At 38.6% G+C, this 17,905-nt stretch overlaps 1 protein-coding gene across 1 annotated transcript in view; it reads left to right on the top strand.

Moving 5' to 3' along the window:
* Positions 1–526: 526 nt before the first annotated feature.
* Positions 527–17,905, top strand: part of cubn (cubilin (intrinsic factor-cobalamin receptor)) — a 195,216-nt gene continuing 177,837 nt past the window's right edge. The window contains exons 1-2 of the mRNA XM_073488362.1: positions 527–648; positions 1,259–1,388. Coding sequence (XP_073344463.1) covers positions 527–648; positions 1,259–1,388 — 252 coding nt within the window. The remainder of the gene's footprint in view (positions 649–1,258; positions 1,389–17,905) is intronic.

A 17,905-nucleotide genomic window follows, 5' to 3' on the forward strand; every position in this document is an offset into this window, starting at 1 on the left:
CTAAATTGACTGGATTGTAAGTGAATATTTTAAACTAATTAATTAAAGTTTTGAAATATAGATGGTTGCTACAGTGCACCAGGAAATTGCGCCTACAATTTAGTCAGAATCATTTGGATGAGATTTCACAAGTCCACTAAGTTTGTTACAGTGTTGAAGTTTATGATGTGACTATAGTACATATAATTCACAATATTTTTATTAAAAACGTTTTAAATGACACTGAAGGCAAGATTTTGTAAAACAAACTTTTATGAAAACATTTTTTAGCTAATAATTCATCTCACAGTGGCAACCCACTTCTGATATCTGCAAAGCACAAGCAAAGTCACACAAAGCAGGTTACTCATCTCCTACAATCATGTGAGGGTCCATTGTCACATAAAGTTAACCAGCTTTAGTAAAATGAGGGGCACTTCATGGTTGTACTGTCAGGTCAAAGTCTTGGCAGTGAAAATTAGAGTGTGGAGGCACATCAAACCCCAGTTAAGTTGTTTCCAGTGTCCAGGCAACACATCTCTTCTCTATGGCGCTGACACTGCGGCTCTTGTGGCTGTCTTTCATACTCATTTTCCTTCTGGTAGGGCTGCAAGGAGAGCCAAGGGACACAGCACAAGGACGAAACAAGAGGAACATTAGCAATGACCAGTGAGTTTGGGTTTCTAGAGATCAAACAGAGGGATGATTCATATAGTGATGGAAAAAAAAATATTATTACTTATTTAAGATATTGTCTTATTACATGCAGACTTAAAAAGGCACTTCAGTTTATGTGCAGCTGGTCAGTAGATAAGAAATGTGTAATACTAATACTTCTCCCTGACTATATTTTCAATGTTTCTTTCAGTTTTTAAATCACGTACAGAATAAGGTCTGCCAAAAGCCAAAATAGTTTCACAATTAGTCTTATGCAATATCTCACCTCTAAAATGTTATGCTGCACACTGTCAACTTTTGGTGTATTTTTATTTGTGTAGTATAATATATTTGTTTTACCCTACAGAGCTTGTTTTGTTTAACAAACTCATCCCTGACTTCCAGTAGAACTCCAGGGAAATTTGTGAGCGTTTATTTGAACTGGAAATAAGAGAAATAATATATATAAGAAAATAATACAATCTCTGACTATATGATGATCATAGCGGGACTCCTGATGTGTATTTTTTGTACACCTATTCCTTGCCTATAACCACTATTGACCAAAATACAATTTCCCTTTCCAAATATATTTTTGAATTTTGGTGATTTGACCCTGTAGGCCTCGTATGGTGTCAGAGAATGGTCACCTTGTCTTCACAACTGGTTTCAATAAAGAGATCCGCTTTCAGACGTCAGCATCAGGACGGGTAAAAGTGGATAATGAAGACCTCACACAACTTTTAAATCAGGTAAGTGTAAACTTTTTCCATTACTAACAAGCACACTTGATGGGACAATAATCATGTGGGTCATAAGCGCTGTTCAGAGGCCTTATTTATAAACGTGCACGAACAAAAGAAGGTGTACAGCACTTTTTCTAAGCAGAGTTTGGAGTTAGGAATTATATATTTTTTAAAAATGACAGGAGAGGTGGGGTGCTCCACAGTCTCAGACCCATGCCTACACACATAAATCTGGAGAAATTAGAAACTGCGACTTCGATGGCAGAAGGATATAACAGCAGAAACTGTTTGAATTTGGTACCTTTGTGCAACATAAATTGAACAATCACCTCCAACCTATTATATGTGAGGAGTTTATTTGAAAAAACAAATACAAATCTAATCACCTGAAAACGAATTTAAACAAACACCTTTATGACGCTACCTGATTTGGGATAATAAATACAAACTATATTTTGAAGGATAATATCCCCATAAAAAACGTTCTGTAATAATTAATCAATACCTTCATGTTATGTGATTTATTCTCATAAAAAAATAACATGCAGAATAGGAGAAATCGGCTGGGCGGATACAAGTTCATTGTTTCATTTATTTTTTATAACTTGCTCGTTGTGAAGTTGTCGTCCTTTGAATTCTGGCCATAACGTACAAATGTGTTTCAGTCCCACTATGGAGATACATACGTATGTAAGAAAACTTTTTTATGAAAGTCACATGTTCATAAACAGTCACTTCAGTCATTTTCCAGTTCCTGAACAGAGTTTGTTGTCCAACACTGATTTTCAATTTTGAAAAGAAAAAAATTAAGTATTAAGAAATCTAAAGTTATATGTCTATAAAACAAGGTCTCACCAATCATGCCATATTTTGGTGCAACCTCCAGAGTTGGTGCTTTTTTCATTAAATATGCTTTTTTTCCCCTGTCATTACTTACTTTTTGTTAACACTGTCAGACACCACAAATAGCTAATAAGATTCAGAGCTGATAAAGTATTATATCTATACCATATTCTGTTAAATGTGCGATTTAGTAATTCTTACCTTCAGTTAAGGTATGAGAGGTTAATCAAGTGTATCATTATTGTGTAATGTTATTAGGTACATGTAATAGGTATTTTGACGATCCACAATGAGTGTCCAGGTGACTTTTTGCTAGCCATGTTGATGGACGAGTTGCAGCAGTGACTACTGCCAATTAGGAGAAATGATTAACAATAACTGCAAGGGCATATATGGTAGTATCATATCCAGTAGGTGATTTGTTAATTTTTAACAGGGGTGGTGGCTCAATGGGAGCACCACCCTGCCCGACACACCTATGTACACCTCCCAAAGGACATTGTTGATGCCTTAACCATAACTGTGACATTTCTAATTCTACAATTCCATTTTATCCAGTTATCTTCCTTCTCTCCCTGCTACAATTGTCTTTTTATAACTGTATTAAGGTAATGAGTAAATACACCTCTAAATATGCAGTGGACTGAGTTTATTCAGGCAGGGTTTTCTCATGTTTCTCACAATACACTACAAGCAGGGTCATTTTAAGTTACATGACCCCTTGGAATTTTTTACCATCTAAATTCCTTGAAGGACACAAAATGAACAAAGTGCAAAATAGTAGTGTTGTGACGTTCACGAATGAACCGATTCTTTTGAACGGCTCGTTAACATGAACAATGGGAACCGAGTCGCAGCTGGGAACCGTTCTTTTTATAAATATAAATATATGTATATATATATATATATATATATATATATATATATATATATATATATATATATATATATATATATGTATATATATATATATATATATATATATATATATATATATATATATATATATACATCACTGTGTTTGACGCAGATGCACACAAAAGCTCCTCCCCTGAGTGGGACAGAGAACAGGAGGGAAAAAAAAGTTACATGTGGAGGAGCGCAGCTCAGCTGCACTGTGCTTATTAGATATGCAAATATAGCATGACGCCACCTGAGTTGTGCACGCTGCCTTTGCGTAAAAAAAACAAAACAGAAACACGTGACTGCCCCTGCCTCGGAGGGCAGAGCAGCTGCAGCGGTCTTAATTAGGAGGAGGACAGTCAGTCTGTCCTGTGTCTGACGTCGTTGTTTGGACAAAATGAGCCAAAGGAAACGGAGGAGCATTTGGATGCACTTTTCTCTTGTGGAAGACAGTAAGGCAAAATGCAATATTTGTCAGAAAAATATTTCTTTTAAGTCTGGTTCAACAAATAATTTGCATAGACACTTGAAAACACAACACCCAACAGTGAAAGTGGCAGAGGTGAGAAGAGAGCCAACTGACTCAGGCAATAGTGATGTCACTGCCAAAGCAGAGTGATATGGTGCAACCTTGTGGAATATTTACAATGAATCCAGATCAGACTTTAAAATCTAGTCCACACATGTCAAATGAGGTTATAATCAATATTTCAGAATAATTCAAACTCAGATATTGGTGGGATATCTAATTTTGTATTATTTTGTTCCAAATCTCACCCCATCTTACCTCCCAGTGATTATTTCCAAGATAAAATGAGTTACCACCAGGCTGGCTTCTTAAAACTTAATAAATATAAAAATCAGTCAAATGAGCCAGTTTTTTGAACGGCTCTTTAAAAGGAACGGCTCACCGAGATCCGGCTCCCCTCAAAGAGCCATAAATCCCATCTCTACAAAGTAGTAGAGCCTGACCGATTCATCAGTAGGCTGATTTTATCAGCCGATATTAGCCTCTCACAGATATATCAGTATCGGTGTATATATTGTCTAATATGCACCGATATGAAACCTTATATTTAAAAGCTATAATGCAGAAAAACATGCTTGGGCTAATTTAAAATTGGTGTAATGACATAGTTTGTCCAGCAGAGCGCGCTTCAACGGGGTAAAACAGCTGGTGTCAGGAAATGTAACAGCTACCTCACTAATGGTTAAACTATAAACCAGCACAAAAGTGACAATTACCAACATAACATGAGCCACCATGTTCTGAACAGACACTAAAAACACTTACAAAAAGTAACATTTTAGTTTTAGAACAAGCAAACTTGTGCTCCTCTACATGAGACGTGCTGGGAATCCACCGGAAGCTGCTCTATGACGTCGCGTCTGCTACAGGTTTTGTTCCGCCCTCCGCATGGCATCATACCATGAATGTATAAAGAGAACCCAGCGGGAACGTTTCAGAACCGAGCCTTTTACCTGCCCGATTTTGTTGACTTGCTCAGATTTTGTTGCTCTGGCTATCTTTCGTTTTTATACAATCGGGAGTCTGCACAGGGTGTTTTATTTTGAAAGTTGACCGGATGCTCTATGTCGTTCCTGTGTCTCTGACTTCCTGCCGGCGCGATCTGCTCTGTGCAGCTTGTTGCAGCTTCCGTCAAAAATCGACCAGGCAGCCGGAACGCAAAGCAGCCGTGCACGGTTTGACCCTACTGTGCGCCGGAGCTGATCGCGGCCGCTAGTGATTTGTAACACACTTTCTGCTACTGGGGGATGGAGAGTGATGGCAGGTTAACAAGGGGGACGGCATCCCCCCTCATCCCCCCTCAAATCGCCTACTGATCATATCCATGTGGAAGTTGTGACAGAAAATTTACAATTAGTAAAAGACCTTCACCTTTCCACAAGATTCTCACACATACTCATACTCTCACATACTCTTGGCTTTCACACTAAACACATGTTAACTTCCTTCAGTCTTCCTTCTGAGGCTCCGAAATGCAGTTGACAAGTGACTGCTGACTGATCGAGCCAGAGCGGGAGTGCATTGCATTCAAGATGCGACTAAATTTAAAAAACAAAAAACAAAAAATACATCCATGTCACCTCACAGGGCTCTGTAGTAAACAAATGAATTGAAAACAAAATTAACAAAAAGACCATCTGACGGTGGTGACTCAGACCCGACGGTGTTGACATGGAGCTTAATGTGATGACTGAGGCCTCAAATTTTATAAAATGGTTGTGAATGGTGGAACTAAATTAATTTATAGTGGGGGTCACATTCATGTTGGGATACGTAGGCATGTTTGTGTAAGAAATGAAGGAGAAATCGTGTATATCATAAAAAAGAGTTTAACATGAAACATGACAAGACATGTTACTGTTTATTGTGATCCTAAATTAAATTCAAAGCTCCATGCTAATGTTTTTCTCAACACTGTCAGACAGCAGACAGTTGATGTCTGATGGTGATCACTCCAAGAAACTTCTTATTAAAATGAATACACTTATGTCATTACTTAAAATAATCTTTTCAATAAAAAAGAGACGGTGTTGACATGTCATGGTTGTGACGGTTGACACAGCATTAAATATGTAAAAAATTACAGAAAAATTACCAAACTTCTAGCAGCTTTTTTGACCTTGTTGCATTAAGCAAACATAAAGGCCGGGAAGGGGGTCCTCAGGAATATAGTTGACTATGTGGGTCCCTGATTTCATTGCTTTTTCATAAATATCTGACAGCGCTGACAAAAACTTGAGACACATTTTGACTAACCACAAAATAAGAATAAATATTGTTGAAAATTCACTGCTTTTAGTTTTAAAATGTTTCAATTCTACTCTTTCATCTGGAATATGTATTATACATATTATGCATTATATAATGATTTTTATACAGTTTTTATTAAATTGAAATGTTCTCTTTTTTTGGGACAACTGGTTTTGTGGGAACTGGACTGACATGTAATCATATAAATTATAAAATTATAGACTAACATACAGTTGCAATCGGAAATATTCAACCCCTTCACCTCAAGAGACATTATAGCGATGTGAATCAAGGTTAATGAAAATATATGACAAAAAGCCTCATTAAACAACAAAATAAAACATTTATTGATATATTTGAGTAATTTTTCATTTTAAATCTTTTCACAGAAGGTACATGTGCATTAATATTCAACCCCCAGCTTCAGTACTTTGTGGAGCATCATTTAGCCTTTATAACTGCCAATAAGTGTTTTTGGTAAGTGCTGACGAGCTTCCTACACCTTTCTATTGGAATCTATGCCCATTCTTCATGTGCAAAAGCCTCTAGCTCATTGATGTTTGATGGCTTGGCTATGTGCTGCAACTGCCTTCTTTAAATCCCACCAAAGATTTTCAATAGGGCTCAAATCTGGTGACTGAGAAGGCCACTCAAGGATATTCCAGGATATATTTCTCAACCAAGCTTTGGTTGATTTGGAGGTGTGCTTGGGATCATTGTCTTGCTGGACAGTCCAATGATCACCAAGGTTCAATTTGTCAACAGTAGGCATCACATTCCTCCTTAAAATGGCCTGGTATTTCTGAGAATCCATGATGCCAGATACACGGTCAAGATTTCCAGTTCCTGCAGCAGAAAAACATCCCCACATCATTAGTGACCCACCTCCATGCTTGACCATGGGGATGGTATTCTTCTGGTCATAAGCCTGGCCTTTCTCATGCCAGACATACTGCTGGTCCATGTGTCCAAACAGTTCCAGTTTAGTTTCATCTGTCCATAGAACTGTCTCCCAAAATTCTGCAGTCTTATCCAAATTCCTCCTGGCATATTGCAGTCGACCTTTGATGTTCCTTGTGGTCAAGAGTGGAGTGCGTCTTGGTGTCTGGCCATGAAGTCCTTGTTTGTTCAGTGATCGTGCAATAGTTGCCACTGAAGCACTTGTCCTGGCCTTCATCAGGTCATCCTGTCGGCATTTTTGCATGTTAAATATTTCCGATTGCAACTGTATGTAAAAATGTTACACTTACACACGCAAAAGATACACATATGATCAACCATGATTACTTTAAACAAGAAAATGTTATTTATTTTCAACAGAATTAGCACTTTACTTAGTGGGACATGTTTTTGTTGAAGTCTCAAGAATCGGTACCAACCATTGTACCTGCTAATCCCAGTTCTAAAATATTCTGGTAATCCTGGCATGATTATTTGGTGATTCTGTTCTAATCTATAAGGTATGGCTTTATTATGGTTGTACTCCAGTAGACGTAGTAGTAGACGTCACTCCAGTCAGAAAATAGTCACTCCAGTACATGTTTCATTTAAACGTATCATCATCTTCACACAAACTAAAAGCTGGCTGCTACTCATATGAGACAGTAAATGATTAACAAGTTAGTAAGCAGACACAGCAGTTTGGAGAGGACCAAAGATCAGGGGCCAAGTGCATTAGATTTGGTGGATTCATGATTAACACTAAAGATACACAATCATTATATCAAATGTATTAGACCCTGTATGCATTCATTTTATCTGTAGCCTATAATTGTAAAATGTACACAGATATGGGTATGTGCTTGAGTATAAAACAAACAGTGCAATTGAAGCAGCTTGTATTTTTTGTTTAAATCTTTCAAGTATCACAGATTTAAAAATAATGCTTTGAAATAACCATGAATGGACAGCCAATTTTGGTCTGTGTACTGCAGATGGGTGTACCATCTATGGGTATAAGTCACCTTTTTTTTAATGCAATAGGAGGACTTTTAATTCATGATTCAAGATACATTTAATTGTTGTTTTGCAATACAAGACTGTACAGTATAATTAAATATCTGTTGTAATTCCCTTAGCTACATACACACAAAAAAACCCAGAAACTATACAATCTAATTAATAAATAATAATCCAGTCAGAAAATAAACTATTCATGGTGAAATGTTGAGGATGAGTTCAGGAGTGTCACAGCCTTAGGAAAGAAGCTGCTCTGTAGTCTGGTGGTACAGCTATGGTTACTTCTGTATCTTTTGCCAGACAGCAGCATGGTGAACAGACTATGGCTGGGGTGGCTGTTGGGCCATGTGCAGACACCTAAACTCACCAATATCACTGATGACTTCATAACTACACTGAGAGGGTAAAAAAAAGTTTAAACATAAATTGAAAGGTAAAATGAAAATGATGAAATGAAATTATTTGTAAGCAAGCAAAAAAACAGATGTAATGGTCTTTAGTTGTCCTCTATCAACATTAAAGCAATGTTTGTTTGTTTTTTTACCTTAAAATAACAAATAATAAGTAACAAAGTCATTGTGAGGATACATTGTCTTGTAATAGTGTAATTGGAGTGTCTGTCATAGCCACTCTGCCCCCATCTCTTCTTTATGCACTATGTAACTTCAGTGAGAGTCTAGAATCACAGCATTACATACATGTTTACTTCAAGATACAACTTTTCAAGACATATCATTGTTATGATGTGATGAGTATTGTTTGTAGTTAGCACCTACATTACATCTGACAAATTGTTACAGATCTGATATTTGTATTTAAGACTGTTGGGGGGCACCACATCACACAAAATGCCAATTTCTGAATAATGTTCCTGTAAACTTGCTCTGTTTGTCTCTACCAACTCCTGAGAGAAAAATCTGGCTCTCTAATACTGAGCTGACACTCACTAAAAGCTATGTCAAGCCAAGGGGAGCTGTAGATTCAGACGATAATTCTCTGTGGGTTCTTCACTATGGGTGATCCCTTTCGCAATGACATTTCACACATAAAATGTTGATTAAGTACATTCTACAAAAATATGAATGCAACTCGTTTATGGTTGCTCCCATTTTTCTTTAGTTGAAGTAAAAGATGTGAGCCTTTCTCTGTGCACACAGAAGGTTGATTTCTCAAACAAATGTGTTTAAATCTGTGTTAGTGAGTACAGGACAGGTGTGGCATATTAATATGCTGATTAAACAGCATGATTAGTGCACAGCTGAGTCATTTGACCGGGAATGAATGCCAATTGTACCTTTTTCCATCGAAGACAAAAGCCAGATGTTAGTATGTTTTTTTGGCCAATGTGAAAGGGGTGTTGTAAATGTTATGTGAACAAATAATCACAGTTTTAGATCATGTATTTCAAATGTTAGCACTTTTAAAAACTGTTTTTTGTAATTCACTTTTTTATTTCCTTTTGAATTTAACATTTACAACAACACAAGCATCCACAAAGATACAAAAAATAAAAAAACAAACAAGCTAAAATAAGATAATACAAAACAAATAAAATAAAGGTAAACACAGGTAAGCATTTTCAATGTCCATCCATCTCAATCACTCATACAGTATTATGACCCTTCATCCTAGTTAGCCATTCAGCACTGTGTTCATGTAGGGCCCCCAAATTTTCCAAAACACATCTTGTTTGTTGTTCACTTTAAAAATCAACTGTTCATAATTGGCTATCTTGGTCATCTCTGTTAACCATTCATTAAATGGGATAATGTTTTTGTTTTCTAGTGTCTTAGTACAATCCTGCAACCTGTGGAAAGGGCCAGTCTGCACCATAGAGTCTGTTGAGCTGATAGATCTCTTAATATATCTAATATGCAGAGTGCAGGGCTCTGTAGTAACTCTGTCCTGAGTACATTATTTAGAAACGTTATAATATTCATCATGAGTGTGCCTCTGCTCCTATTACATCTCCAGCATATATCTGAGTCCTGTAATTTTAATCGTGCCATCTTACTGGGAGTCCAATAGCTCCTATTAATAACTTTATATGTAATTAACCTTGTCTGGACTTCCCTTGATGTCTTATACCAGGACCCAACAATTTCCTCCCATGTCTCCATAGCTATTCCCCCTCCAATATCCTCCTCCCAAGCTCTCCTGAGACCGTCAAGTTTTGGTGGGTGAGATCGTTTCATAAGACTGTAAAATTTAGATGCACCGCCCTTAACCAACTGGCTACCTTGAAATATTTCCTGTATCGCTGTTCAAGACATAAGTGGAAGTTTCCTCTTTGTAGACATAATACAGTTTCTTAATTGAAGATATTTCCAAAAGTCCTTTTTTGGAACTTTGTATTTGGCCAATATCTGTTCAAAAGACATAAAAACATCGCCCTCAAAAACATCCCCAATAAATACAAATTCCCGCCTCCACCCATGTCTTCCAATAGATAATTTTTTTACCCACTTTTAATAGCTTATTATGCCAAAGACATGTCCTCTTAGTAAAAGAGGGCTTCAGCCCTGCAACCTGGTGTGATACTCTCCAAGTTTCCCTCGCAAACTCCAACAATGGGTTCTTAAATGGGATTTCTCCCCGTTTGTGATATGAAAGCCTGTATTGGGAAAGGTTCAGTAAGCTCCTTCTCAATCGGCACCCAACCTGGAACCTGATCTCCTAAAATATGAATCTTAGACAGCTGACTAAGGGAAAAGGCGTAGTCGTACCAGTCCACTTTTGGTAGACTCAGACCTCCATCCTCCTTAGCAGCATACACCTTTGTTCTGTTAAAAAGAGATATTTTGCCTGCCCATAGAAAAGTATCTACAGCCTTATTGAACCTTTTTAGTAATAAGGGAGGGAAACTTAGAGGTAACATGTATGTAATATAGTTGATCTGTGGAATGGTTATCATTTTAAGGATGCTAATAAGGATGCCAACAGAGATAACCCTAATTTAGACCAGTTTTGTAAAGTGCTCTCGAGTTTCTGTATAAGGGGGAGGAGGTTTTCTGTCATCATGTTTTTAAGGCCTGGGGTAAGCTTGATGCCCAAATACACTAAACCTGAAGGAAGCCAATTAAACTGCCAGTTTACTAATATCTGGTGGACACATCCTAGACAAGGGCATTGCCTCTGATTTTCCCCAATTTACTTTGTACCCTGAGATAACAGAGAATGAGTCAATCGATGCCAAAATATGAGGTACAGCTGTTTCCAGATTTGTGGTCAGTATTAATACGTCGTCTGCGTATGACAATAGTTTATGTTCTGTTTTTCCTGCTTGAATGCCCTTGATGTTTGCATTATTTCTAATAGCAGCTGCTAAAGGCTCCAGGGCCAATGCAAAAATTAGTGGACATCCCTGCTTTGTGCCCCTATAAAGAGAAAAACACGATGATAACCTGCCATTAGTTAACACTGAGGCCCTGGGGTTACAATACAACAATTTAAACCCAATTAATAAATGGGGAGGCTAATCCAAGCCTGTGTAGCGTCCTGAACAAATACCCCCATTCTACTCTATCAAACGCTTTCTCGGTGTCGAGAGAGAAAGCGATTGTGGGTTCAGTGCTATTTCTAGTTTGCCAGATCAAATGTAATAACCTACGTACATTATCTGCCGAGGACCTTCCTTTAATAAAACCCACTTGGTCCAGATCAATAAGACTGGGTAAATGTGCCTCCAGCCTTGTAGCCAAAACCTTGGCCAATATTTTGGCATCCACGTTTATTAAACCGGGTGATAACTTCCACACCGCTGTGGGTTCTTGCCTTTTTTATGTATAAGTGTTATTACAGCAGATTGCATGCTTTCTGGCATCCTACCCCTCTCCAGTGCATCCAGAAATGCTATAAGTAATCTTGGTGCTATTATATCAGAGAACTCTTTATAAAAATCTGTAGGGAAGCCATCATCTCCTGGTGACTTCCCAGAGCTCAATCTTTTTATAGCTTGTTGGACCTTCTCTAATCTGATATCACCCCCAATCTCCTTTTGTTTTTCCTCGGACAGGGTCGGCAAATGTACCCGGGACAAAAAATTATCTATGTCATCCTGGTCTGTAGTGCATTGTGAGGTATACAAGTTTTGATAAAATCCCCTAAATACATCATTAATCTCCACAGTGTCTGTTACTAAACTCCCTTTCTCGTCCTCTACAGAGGTTATTAATGAACGATTATATTGTTGTTTTACTCTTTGGGCCAAGAACCTTCCTGCTGCTTACCCTTGCTCATAGTACCTCTGCCTACAGAGGAACAGTACAAATTCTGCTTTTTTCTGCAGAATTGAGTTCAACTCAAACCTGAGTTTGTTTAATTGTGAAAGAACCACATGGTTTGGTTGGGATGCATGCATTTTCGTAAGGGCTTTAATTTCTGTCTCCAATTCAAGTAGACCTTTGATCGCTTGTTTTTTCAAATAAGAAGAATGTTGTATCAAGCGGCCCCGCAAACAGGCTTTAAATGCATCCCACTCCAGAGCTGGATTAGAAATTGACACTTCATTAAATTGCCAATATTCCAGGATTTCTTTCCTTATAAAATTATAAGATTTTTCATTGTGGAGCAGAGAGGTGTTAAGTCACCAACGGCTTCTAGGTCTAGGAGCTTCTGATGATGCAAAACATAACACTATTTCCACTGGGGCATGATCCGACAATGCAATATTACCAATTGATGCATTAACAGTCAAACCCACTAATTGTTTAGATATAAAAAAATGGTCGATTCTAGAATAGGAGGTATGTGGGTTTGAGTAAAAAGTGTACTCCCTGTGTAGTGGAAATTCTCCATTGTGAGGTTGAGAGTTGCTAAATCTCAGAAGAATTGTAGACTCAGCGTGATGAATCAGATCTCTTTAATACATGCTGCATGGAGAGAACACCCAAAGTGTTCTCTCCAGTCTTCCAAATGTTTCTGCCTTAAATACAGTGGTTGCATACTTTATGACAGTCATGAATTACTTCTTCCCAAAGCAATGACCCCCCGGTGTTTGTTTTGATCATGTCTTTCCCAGGGCAGTGACCATTTGCTGTTTTATTGAAATGTAAATGTCATCTTATCATCCTTCCTGTAAACACCTCAGGCAGAGAGAATTGCTCTTCACGTGACTTTTTGACCCTTACACCTAAGGAGGATTATCCCCTCCTCCTCTCACATCCTGATATGGTCTTTACAGTACATTGATTACTGAATGGAAAACTATTTAATTTCTCACATTCCTCCCTTTTGACACAAAGTGTCAACACAACATTTCTGAGAATTACAATCAAAATTCAAATAAAACAAGACCATTAACAACAACCAGCAACAACAAACAACGACAACAAAAATCACTTAATTTGACCTAAAAAATGATGACTCTTCGTTACAGTACATAGAAAATACAACAACACACATTAAAACAAATCAATTAGTTCATCAGCATTGAACTCCAAAAATCTGTAATCATTTTGTTCAAACTAGTGCTTCTTTTTTGTTGTATTCCTTGATCAGCTGTGCTATTGTGGTTGTTCTTATGTCATCTTCTTCTGAGGTCACTTGACTTTGTGTAGTTGGCATGCCAATGTCACTTTTCTTCTCTGTGTCTTCTTGCACCCTTGTTGATAACAGTCCATTGCCATCCTTCTGTGATGGATGGGTGTATAAGTATCAGTATAATGACATCAGTTTGACTGGTGATTGCAAGTGAATCAGCGGTGGTGTGATAGGTATGACTATATGAGGATGTTTGAATTCCAATTGTTGCAGGCTTCTGGATTTGCAGGGACAGCTCTCATCTCACTGCTAGGCTGAAAATCAGGATTGGTCTACAAAAGTTGTGGTGATCAACCCAACGTTGGAACTGTAGCCAAGATCATTCACCAGAAGTCCTCATCACTTTCCCCACAGTTTAGGTTGTCTTTTTTTCAGAAGAATAATTGCTGGAGAAAGGTTTGCACTGGGATTTCTGGATCTGGATTCAGGCTTCTCTCTCAGCTATACAGACACAGTTGGAGTTATTCACAGGTCTCTCGGCTAGATGTGGAGTCAGGCTCAGGAGGGGCAGCTTTTACCTGAGGGAAGAAAAGCTTCAAGACAGTTAAACTCACAACAATATTTTAACATGTCATCATCCATTCCTGTCAGAGTTAACCTGTTTTGAGGAAACAGGCTGTTAATCATTCTCATAGGACGGCCAATGAGTATTTCATAAGGAGACAATCGAGTTGTCTTATGTGGGCGGTCTCTCATAAACATTAATGCAAGAGGTAAAACCTCAACTCTTAATAAATTTGTTTCTGCCACTAATCTTGTTAGTTTTGTTTTCAGGGTCTGGTTAGCATATTCCACTGCACTTCCACTAGCTGGATGGTAGGCACAATGTTTTTTTTTTAGGTTTATCTACAGGCTATCGGAGAAGCTTTGAATTACATTATTCATAAAATGAGACCAATTATCGCAAGTTAATTTAGATCGAAGGCTCTTAACATGGAATTACTTCTAAACAAAGCCATTGCTACTGAGAGCAAACTGGAGCAACTGTAGCATTTTTACATGGGAAGCACTCAATCAATTTTGGAAGCATGTCAACAATACTAAGGTAATATTTATACCCCCGGCCTACATGGAGAAGGTTCAATAAAGTCCATCATTAAATGCTCAAAAGGACTGTCAGGTTTAGGATGGGCTGACAGGGGCATGGCTACACCTCTGCCAACATTGTCGGTTGCACAATTACACATATCTTACAAGGATTTTCAGCAAAAGTTGAACAACCTGGTGCATACCACAATCTATTTACAATATCCAACATCCCCCTTTTGACACATGGTCAAGACCATGAGTCAGATTTGCCAAAAAGGGAATATAGCTTTTTGCAGTACTGTGAGGCCCTCCATGAGGCTAGATGAGTTGTTGTTGTTTTTTAAACATCAGCTCCTGTTTGAAACAAAGAGACATCATTAAGGGTGTTGGACAGACAAAGGCATCTGTAGAGTGGGGGAGGCAGATGACAGAGCAGCTGCCTTTGACACTGGGACAACAGAACCTGTATGAGCTTGACATTTGCATACCGCTACAGAGACAGGTAGAAGTAATGCAGATAAGAGGTTAATGATGAGACTTTATGTGCTATAGGTTTGCCTGTAGAAGTAAGGAAACCTTGATTCTTCCATAAAGCGTAGAAGTATAACACACATTTAATTCATATTGAAAGTTAGTGTAAACTGTGACGTCCTGTCCTGTTTCTAGAATGAAAAAACACAAGTTATTGCAAAATATTCAACTGCCTGAGCAGACAGGAAGTTTAGCATTTTCAACTATGGCATTGTCACTACATATTGCATATGAGACACAAGGGGAATCATCGGTCAGATTTCTCATAGCAGAACCATCTACAAAGAAGACAAAGTTAGGATTAACGAGGGGTGTGTCAAATAAATGCATCCTGTGGTAGTCAAACACTGCCAGACATGGATGTGGTCCTCCATCTTGAGCTGTAGGGAGCAAAGTTGATGGGTTAAGGACACTACATTGTTTTAGAGTGACATGAGACATTGTTAGTAGCACATTTGTTAGTGCAAAACCCATGCTTTGATTAGGTGAGTAGTTACTCATGGTTAAAAGAGCAGACAGCATGCAGAACATTAACAGTTAGAGGACAGATAGTGATATCAGCTGTGGCCATAACTTCTTTAGTAGCAACTGCTTACACAATCTTACCATAGCTCTCTCTGTGGTGTAAAGTTATTCTGATTAATGACCTATTAGGCCCTGTTTGCCACCATGGGCTAAGTAAGGGTTTTGACATAAACCACCACATTCAGAAAGAGTACTATTTTTTTCTTTTTTCAATTTTGTGATCTTTACGCAAATTCTAGGGTTTGGTAGGCCTAAACAAAAACAAAAAATTGCATCAAGCTTGATTTAAGTCAGTAGAGGCTGTCTCTGCCTCAAAAGTCAGTCAAAGTCAGTCTTGGTCAAATGTTTTCACCCATGTGTGATGTCATACAAGGGTTGGGAGATCTCCACAAAATTAAGAATCCATGGACAACAATAGCCTGCTAAATCCAATTAGGCAGTCGTTTGTTTTTCTCATTCACAGTTTTGGAACATCTAAGATTGTCTGGATTAGTGTTGTGACGTTCACGAACGAACCGATTCTTTTGAACGGCTCGTTAACATGAACGATGGGAACCGAGTCGCAGCTGGGAACCGTTCTTTTTTTAATTTATTTATTTTTATATCACTGTGTGTTTCATGCAGATGCACACAAAAGCTCCTCCTTTGCTCCTCCCCTGAGTGAGACAGAGAACAGAAGGGGAAAAAAAGTTACATGGGGAGGAGCGCAGCCCAGCTGCATGGTGCTTATTAGATATGCAAATGTAGCATGACGCCACCTGAGTTGTGCACGCTGCCTTTGCGTAAAAAAACAACAACAAAAAAACAGAAACACGTGACTGCCCCTGCCTCGGAGAGCAGAGCAGCTGCAGCGGTCTTAATTAGGATGAGGACAGTCAGTCTGTTGTGTCCTGACGTCGTTGTTTGGACAAAATGAGCCAAACGAAACGGAGCAGCATTTGGATGCACTTTTCTCTTGTGGAAGACAGTGATATGGTGCAACCTTGTGGAATATTTACAGTGAATCCAGATCAGACTTTAAAATCTAGTCCACACATGTCAAATGAGGTTATAATCAATATTTCAGAATAATTCAAACTCAGATATTGGTGGGATATCTAATTTTGTATTATTTTGTTCCAAATCTCACCCCATCATACCTCCCAGTGATTATTTCCAAGATAAAATGAGTTACCACCAGGCTGGCTTCTTAAAACTTAATAAATATAAAAATCAGTCAAATGAGCCAGTTTTTTGAACGGCTCTTTAAAAGGAACGGCTCACCAAGATCCGGCTCCCCTCAAAGAGCCATAAATCCCATCTCTAGTCTGGATGTGGTAAGGACGCAATTTTCATCCCTCCGGAGTATAACAGCGCATTAAATTTTGTGAAATAAGTTGCAACTTGTCCTTCTAAACTTCAGGTACGTTTTCTGCCAGAAAACAAAGTGGAGAAACTGTCTCAGTTCTTGACAATGTCCCTGTATCGTAAAACACATATACAAATGATCAATATACTGAACAAAAGCACTACCACACAATGGCTGCTAATGCAACAAGTTCTCAGCTCCATAGCAAACAGAGTTGGACTGGTGAAGAAACCCTATGGCATCTTCATCCAAGAATAAAGCTTACCATTGAAAGAGAAAGCAACCCAGAACTATGAGTCAGGATGAACAGGAATGCTAAATCAGTGTTTCTCTCTGTCTCTCTGTCTATGTGTGTGTGTGTTATCATTATTTGTGTCTATATTTTTTTCTCTATGTGTTGCTCAATACTCTGACCTTCCTCCACTGTCTCCTTTGGCTGTGTCAAGGGGAATGCTGGAGAATGAACAGACACCTTTAGGTGGTGCATGTGGCCAGGATTCTTCTGGATCTCGTCCCTCTTGCTGATTAAGCTCAGGGGTAGCATGATCAAATGATGTATGCCCATAGCCTTCCCATCTGCAGCATCAGTCTTTTTGTCAGTTCTGTTGCACTCTCATTGATGCGTTGGATGTGAACCCAGTCTCCTTCTACTCTTGCTGTTTCTGTTCAGACTGCCATCTTTGTCCAGGACGCTGTGGCCCACCCATTTCCAGTCTTTTGGGTGCCAGGTAGTTCCTGCAACCTCCTTGAATTTGTTCGGCTGATATAGGGAACATCATCCCCTCTATGATCTTGACTCCACAACCAGTAGTCAACAGAAGCTGCTATTGGAGAAAAAGTCTTTCTTGGAGAAGAAGGGTTAATTTGTGTCTCTTTAGGGGATAGGGACAGGGCTGACAGGTCAGGTTGTATTGGTTCCCCTCCCCCCTTCTTCCTGGGGTTCTTGACCTCATGTGGAGAAGGTGTCGTTGAAGGAAGTGCTGTAGGTATGGAGACAGTATATGGAGGAAGACGGTCAGCTAGAGTTTTTAATTTCCCAGTTTTGTTCCTCCTGTTTTCAATTGA

Source organism: Pagrus major, chromosome 19 (genome assembly GCF_040436345.1).
Source record: "Pagrus major chromosome 19, Pma_NU_1.0".
NCBI classification, from domain to species: Eukaryota; Metazoa; Chordata; class Actinopteri; order Spariformes; family Sparidae; genus Pagrus; species Pagrus major.